At 53.5% G+C, this 7,500-nt stretch overlaps 1 protein-coding gene across 1 annotated transcript; it reads right to left on the reverse strand.

Annotated features, from left to right (window-relative positions):
* Positions 1–4,050: 4,050 nt before the first annotated feature.
* On the reverse strand, positions 4,051–7,431 carry LOC132204659 (uncharacterized). Its single transcript, XM_059633284.1, has one exon. It carries the CDS (start codon positions 7,429–7,431, stop codon positions 4,051–4,053), a length of 3,381 nt encoding a protein of 1,126 aa, XP_059489267.1.
* Between the last annotated feature and the right edge of the window lie 69 nt (positions 7,432–7,500).

The following is a 7,500-nucleotide window of genomic DNA, read 5'->3' on the forward strand; positions in this document are numbered from 1 at the left end:
AAGCATTGCGATGGCCCCTGCGGGTGTTGACGCAATGTGATTTCTGCCCAGTGCCTTGAATGTCAACGTGAAGAAATTCAAGCAAGCGCAGGTAAACGGCGGGAGTAACTATGACTCTCTTACGCCCTAGGGAAAACCCGCTAGTGGATGTGGGATGTCGCGGCGAGAGCCTCGAGTACCCTGTCCGCGGGGCGTTAAAGTTCGGACTTCTAGGTAGCTGCCAAATGCTTCGTCATCAATTTAGTGACGCACAATCATTGTCCTGGGGCAATAATGAGTTGCCAGTCTCGCATTCCCCTTGTGGGTGTGCTTCTTTTCTTTTATGCCTTTTGCGAAAAGAACTGGGCCCTATAAGTTTTACCCGAACTTTGGGGTGCAGTAGGCGCCAAAAGGAAATGGTAGGATGAGGTGACCTTCGCGAGGTCCTTACCGTTAAACCTGAGAGGATTGCGGGGTAACGTAGCCTCTCGGGGAACAGACTATCTCATCTCACCTGAAGTCAGGCTTAATACGGCTTCTTGAACGAGCCATGGGTATCTCTAAGCCGGGTCCCGTGGTCATGGTCCTAGGTAACGGCCTCGGCCCCCTAGGAGCGTCAGGTCACAATAGACGTGCGTACCGATGGATAACCTGTGGCCGGTCGGATCCATCAATCGATTTAATCCAGCCTGAACGCCTCTAAGGCAGGGTTGAATCACCTCTCCTTTGCTGCCCTCTTAGGGTTAGTAAAGTGCGTCGGGGAAGCTTGGTACCTGTCGCCCACCTGCCCTGTTCTAGGATGGTGCCCCACCCAAAATGGCGACGTTAACCCCTGTCGACTGCCCTGGTCGAAAATACAGGTTCGGCCCTTGTGCCTAGGGGATGCATAAATATGAAGATGTTCAATATTATGCCTCGGACGCTGAACGCGCAGCGAAACCAACGCGCCCCCCTGGGGGCTGGGCCCGAGCGAGTCCAGCCTCCTGAGCCCCTTCGGGAGCTCGAATTTGAACGCACGCCCACGAAGGCTTCGGTGGGGGGTACCATTCCCCCCATGAGACCTTCAAAGGCTACACCCGCCCACGAATCGGAGGTTTCCTCTGGTAAGTGGGGGGAGCCGGTTACGCCGGATCCAATGCTCAACCTGCGGAGGTTACCTGGGGAACGAAGGGTCTGGAGGAAAGGGGCACCTGTGCCCTCTTCTGCTCAGCCCCTGAACTCGCATACGGTTGCGGCACCTTTTGAACGAGAGGCAGCCGGGGAGTCGGCGGGAGGTTTTCCTCCTCTTATGACACCTCAATTGTCTCACCCCTTGGTGTTGCGGCCCGTGCTTGCTCGAAAGAATGCAACTACCAACGGACCGAGGACTCCCCCCGGAGTATTGGTAGGGTCGGTTTCACCGACAGACGCGTCAGGTCAGTTGCCGAGGGTACTAGCTGCCCGAGCGACCCCTGACAAGCTGAAGTGCCGAGCGGTGGTACTGGTTGAACGACTGAACCTGGAGGCGCCGGTGTTGGGTCCCATTCCCTCCATGTCGCCTTCAGGGGAAGAACCTGCTCGTGGTATGGAGCCTCGCTCCGTACCGCTGGTAGAGCGGAGGAGAAGGTTGACTAGGGCTTCGGCCCGCTCACCTGCTCTTTCGACGGTACCTCGTCTCGCAGCTACTCTTGCCGTTGAACGTTTTGATGATGAAGAGCCGGTGGGGGGGTCAGTTCCCCCCATGGCTCCTCTCTCATCATTACCCGCTCGGGGAGAAGGAGACGCGGATCAGACTGCAAAGTCGAAGTCTTGTGGCTCTCAATCTTCTGGGTCGGAGTCAGGGTTGCTTCCGTTTGGAATGACTCTGATGGCAAGACGCGTCAACTTGCCTCACCCCTTCACTTCAGGGTTATGCCCTTTATGTGTGGGGGGACAGGTTAAGACTCTTATCAGTATTGAGGATACGTCGGATCACCTGGGTCGGATGCACGAAGGGTGGCGCTTGGGGTACGCGTGCCCGTGGTGTGATGGGAATTTTCTCAGCCTCGCCGCGGTCAAATTACACAAGCGCCGCTGCTATGCACCCGCTAGCCCTGACCCGTTAAAATGCGGCTATTGTCCTCGAGCCTTCTTGACAAAAAGTGCACGCTCAAACCACGTTGCACGAGCGCACCCTGAGGAAAGGAACGCCGAACTCTGTGCCGGAGGCACAAAGGGATTAGAACCCCTTTGGACGCCGAAGGAGATGGAGCGTCTTCTTTCTTTGGAGTTGCGACTCATAGGCATGCCGAACATCAACAAAATGTTAGCGGCAGGGCTCGGTTCTAAGACGAGCCAGCAGGTCAAGAGTAAGAGAGCTGAGGGCAAGTATCGCATGGACCGGGACAGGTGGCTGAAAGCCAGGGAAAATCCGCTGCGTGAAGCACGGACCTCCGACATCTCATCATCGGGTAGGCCAGGGGACGACGTCGCGCACCCAACGGTGGTGGTCGTGCCTCACGAACCGGAAGATGTGCGTCCGGCTGGTGACAACTCCCCAGAGGGAAGCCAGCTGGATTCGAGATCGGAAGGGAAGCCGATGGTGTCCCCTCCGAGGGACTGGATCGATTTATTTGATTCAGAGATTGATAACTGGCCGAGGCCGGAGAGTTTTACTGCTAAACAATCCGAGATCCTCGAGAAAATTAAGATCACCAAGGATGAGCGATCGCTCGATGAAGTACACGATGAGTTGGTGTCTTGTCTAAACTTGGAAGAGGGTGTTACTGAGAAACGCCCGGCACCCAAGCCACGTTTGCCAAAGAAAGCGGCTAAAGCAGGACGGCCGCGCCCTTCGGGTTCAAGGGCTAAAACCAATGTCGGAAGAAAGAGGTATAACTATGCCCGGCAGCAGAGGTTGTTTAAAGACAATCCGGGGCTTTTTGCCCGCTGCGTGCGTCTGGGTGTTGACCCCAGTAAGCCTAACGGTGAGAGCCTCGCTCGCTCGGACATTGATAAGCTTTACTTGTCTCTCTGGGGGGTTGCGTCAACTCCGTTGACTCCCAATCCACTGGAATTAGGGCCGAGTGAGGAAGATCTTGATCCTTGTGACTTTTTGCGGCCCTTCCAGGTCGGCGAAGTGCTCAAACGCGCAAAAGGGTTTAAGTTATGTACGGCACGTGGGTTGGATGGCGTAGGGCCAGCTCTATTGAGAGAGCCGTGCTGGGCTAACCTGGTGACACTTTTCTTCAACGCTTGTCTCCGAAACTGCCTTTTACCGGGTGGCTGGAGTGAGAATCGTACGACTCTCATTCCTAAAGAGGGACGAGACCCAGCTGTTGTGGAAAACAATCGGCCGATCACAATCAGCTCGATTCTAGCGAGGCTGTTTTGGGGAGTATTCGTAGATCGCCTAACCAAGGTCGTTAAGTTGACTCCCCGTCAGAAGGGATTCGTCCCGGAGGCGGGATGTTTCAACAATGTGCGACTGTTTACGGACATGGTGAAACGAATGCATGACCATACACCAGGGGGAGTCGTGGTTCAGCTCGATGTTAAAAAGGCGTTCGATACGGCGCCGCATTGGGCCCTCGGCACTGCCCTGAGAAGGAAAGGGATCCCGAGTTTCGTTGAGCAGCTGGTCATGAGCTCCTATATTGGAGCTTCCACCACTTTTCTTCATCCGCAAGGAAACCTACGGGTACGCTTGCGGAGGGGAGTGAAGCAGGGCGACCCGCTCTCTCCCTTGCTGTTCAACTTGCTTATGGAACCCCTACTTCTTAAGCTAGAATCGATGGAAGGGTTCGCTGGTGAATGGGGGTCTGTGAGCGTCTTAGCTTTTGCGGATGATCTCATTCTCCTGTCTGCTACTCCTGCACAAGCGCAAGCTATGTTGGAGGTCTCGCACCGGTACCTATCTGACTTCAATTCGTTTTATTTCTCCACAACAAGTCAAAGCATCTGAGTCAAAAATTTACATTACGGAGAAATAGGCTTACAGTACTAGTGAACAACTCACTGAAACTCATACATCATTGAACTGAGACAAACAAGAAATTTGCCTCCGCCCTCAATACTCGCCGTACTGCAGCCGTAAGCAAAATAAAAAAAAAATTAATCTGACATCACAAAACATTTACACAATTTGGGGAAATCGGGGGCCGGACAAGATTTCAATTCGGAAGGGAGGGAATTCCACTGTTGGGCGAGTCGGAAGGAGAACGATTGCAGGCCGAGGTCGGTGCGCGCTTTTGGGGGTATGAGTCGGTGCTCGCCGTCTGTGTTTCGCATCACTCGCCCCACTGTGATTCGCGCCATCGCGTTCATGTTTGTCTCACCATCACGACACTTCCGAAAAAAAGTCAAGTCGTTGTATTTGAGCTGCTGTTGCACTGAGAGCAGCTCTTTTTTGGCCGCCTCAGAGATGTGCCGCCCATGCACAAATCTGAGGGCACGATTTTGCACCCGTTCGAACTTTTTCATATTCACCTGGGTCGAGGGATGCCAAGCTGGGGTGCCGTAGAACATCAAGGGTTTTACCATCGTTAGGTACGCGAGTCGCTTAACGCGCGGAGTGCAGCCTTGCAGGTTGCGGGCCGCGAAAGAGAGAACTTTAGCCGCCTTGCCACGCGCGATTTCGGTGTGCCTATTCCACTTGAGGTCGCTGCTCACGTGCACGCCGAGGATGCGCTCGATGTTGCTGTACTCGAGGATGGCGCCGCCAATGGTGTACGCGGTGCGCAAGGGTGTTCTCGCACGCGTCAGGTCGAGGACGTGGCATTTTGCGGCGTTCAGCTCCATTCCATTTGCCGCGCACCACGCGAAAATCGCGTCCAGGTCGTCCTGCAGCTGCTCGACGTCGCTGATGTTTTTCACATGTCGCCAAAGGGTCACATCGTCCGCGTACTGAGCCAGCTCTGATTTTATTGCTGGAGGCAGATCCGCGACGAATATGTTGAAAAGCAGCGGCCCCAACACACTGCCCTGAATCACGCCGGAGAGCACATCTCTTGGCTCAGATTTCGCGCCACCGTAGACAACAAATTGCGTTCGCCCTTTCAGAAAGCACTCCAGCCATTTAATCAGTTTGCCATTTACGCCATAATAAGACAGTTTTGACAGGAGGCGGTCGTGCGGGACGCGGTCAAACGCTTTTTTCCAATCCAGGGTAATCACGTGAACGTGCGCCCCGCAGTTTTGGTCCAGAGTTGCCGCCCAACTGTCGATTGTTCTGCACAGAAGTGTGGTGCATGACCTTTTCTGTCTGAACCCATGCTGGCAATCGGGAATTAATTTATTCTCCTCAAAGTACTGCTCGACTCTGTCCCGAACGAGTTTTTCCAGGGCTTTTCCAACTAGGGAAGTCATACTAATTGGCCTATAATTCTCTAGCAGCGCTTTATTTCCACTCTTAGGTATGGGTGCGACGGCGGCTTTTTTCCAGCCTGCTGGTAGCTCTCCTTGCTGCAGCGAGCTGTTGAAAAGGCGCGCGAGGCTCGGCGCGAGAGCGGCCGCACACTTGGAGAGCACGACACCCTGCACACCGTCAGGGCCAGGGGTGGCGTTGCCCTTCACCTGCTTGAGTTTTATGCACACACTAACACTGTTCACCGACATGTCACAAAGAGAGGGGGGCTGGGGGGCAAGGGGTCGACGGCGCATGAAGGGAAAGTAATTTGTGGCAGAGTTGAAATTTCGCGCAAACACTTCACTGAAGGCGGCGGCCACTTGCTCAGGCTCGGAGATATTTTTCCCGTTGACTTCAAAAACGCCGGCTGATGGTGAAATCTTAGTTTTTGATTTGACAAAGTCCCAGAAAAATTTACTGCCACCGGGGCCGCGGCCCAAGTCCCACATCCACTTGTCACGCGAGTTGCGGAGGGCCTTTTGCACCTGCTTTCTAGCCACCAGATATTCTTCTCGTGCACCTCGCGTTTTGTTCTTTTGCCAGCGAGCGAAAATTTTATCCCTTTTACCGATTTGCGAGCGAAGTTCTTTAGTCATCCAGGGCGCGCAGGTTTGCTTACGAGGACGAAGACGCTTTTTTGGCACAATTTCTGCAAGTATTTGCCAGTATTTTTGCAGCCAAATTTCCCAGCATCGCTCAATTGGGGCACCCACAAATGAAATATTTTCAAATGTGTCGCAAAAACGCTGACTTAAGGCAGGCCAATCAACATTCTTGAAATCAAAAATTTCGCGCACTCTGGAGGGGACTTTTTGCTGCACCAAAAATTCAAGCTGAAGAGCATCGTGATCTGAAGTGCCGGGCACCACAATGGCACTTGAAATTAGCGCTGGAGTGTCGCAAAGCGCCAAATCAAGGATTTTGGAAGTCGTGGCTGTCGTGCGGGTTGCCGTTTTTATCAGCTGAGTGAGAGCGAGCTCGGAAAAGGCGCCGAGAAAATCAGTTGCCGGTGCATTGCCGGCGCGAGGTGGATCGTCTTGCCAGTCAACTTCTAGGTTAAAGTCCCCTGTCAGGATGCACGCGTCAAAAAGGTGCTTTACCTCGGCAACCTTGTCAAGGGAGGCAATTAGGCGGTCATTATACGCGGCAGAACCATCTGGTTTTCTGTAGGCAGAGCCGAGCAGAATTTTCAATTCGCCCATCTTGACTTCAATCCAGACTATTTCAGCACCAACCTCTAGGTGTTTATGGCGGCACGGATTCAGGTGGTGGCGGGCGGCAATCAGGGTACCTCCAGAGGCTCGTTTGCAGTTGGTGCGGTCTTTACGGAAGACAATAAAATCAGATGGTATTATCTCATTGTCCCCATGGTCAGCCGAGAGCCACGTCTCTGTCACGCAAATAATATCCGCTTCAGAATTTTCAATAGCTGCCAAAGTGTCTGCGCGCCGCTTTCTATTATTCAACGATCTCGCATTAAACGCAAAGAGCCGCGGCTGGGAGCGAAATCTGTTTCTCGTCGCGCTATTTTGCGGGCAAACTTCCTCAGGTTCATCAGGGCGGAGGTCAAGCAGCGAGTCAGAAAAATTGGGCAATGAGCAGCTCCAGCAAATATAGCCTCCCGCCTTGAATTTCGTTCTTTCTTTTGGCGTAAATCGTAAGCAGGCCGAGTGATAGATGGAGTGGCAATTGTCGCATGTGATTTTTATTTGATTGCTTCGGCCGTGCCTATCGCAAAGAATGCAAACTGCAGCTGCACTAGGTGGGCCGGGGTTCAAGGCCACATTGCCGCTCAAAGCTATGCACATCAAAACATGCCAGAACGCATTTCTGACAGGTTTTCTGCGTGACGTCAGCGGCGTGCAAATTTTTACAAACAAAATTGTCCGATTAATGTCTCGGCCACCTACTTGACAGTTGCCGATGGCCGTCCAGCAGGACACGCTGCTCTGCTCGATGACGTTGAGTGTAGTGAAGCGGGCGGTGAAAGGGCTAGTTGGTGGCCGCAAGTCATCTGGATGTGCACTCGGCAGGCGCAGCAAGGCAGCAGCGACGATGGCAAGTAGAACTCCGCTTCCACTGGTCATTTTTAGCTCATTATGGACCAATCAGGAAGTCCAGGGATGAACCACCCCGAGAAAGGTTTGGAGGGGCAG

This window comes from Neocloeon triangulifer, unplaced genomic scaffold, assembly GCF_031216515.1.
Source record: "Neocloeon triangulifer isolate White Clay Creek 2 clone unplaced genomic scaffold, ASM3121651v1 ptg000022l, whole genome shotgun sequence".
In the NCBI taxonomy this organism is placed as follows: domain Eukaryota; kingdom Metazoa; phylum Arthropoda; class Insecta; order Ephemeroptera; family Baetidae; genus Neocloeon; species Neocloeon triangulifer.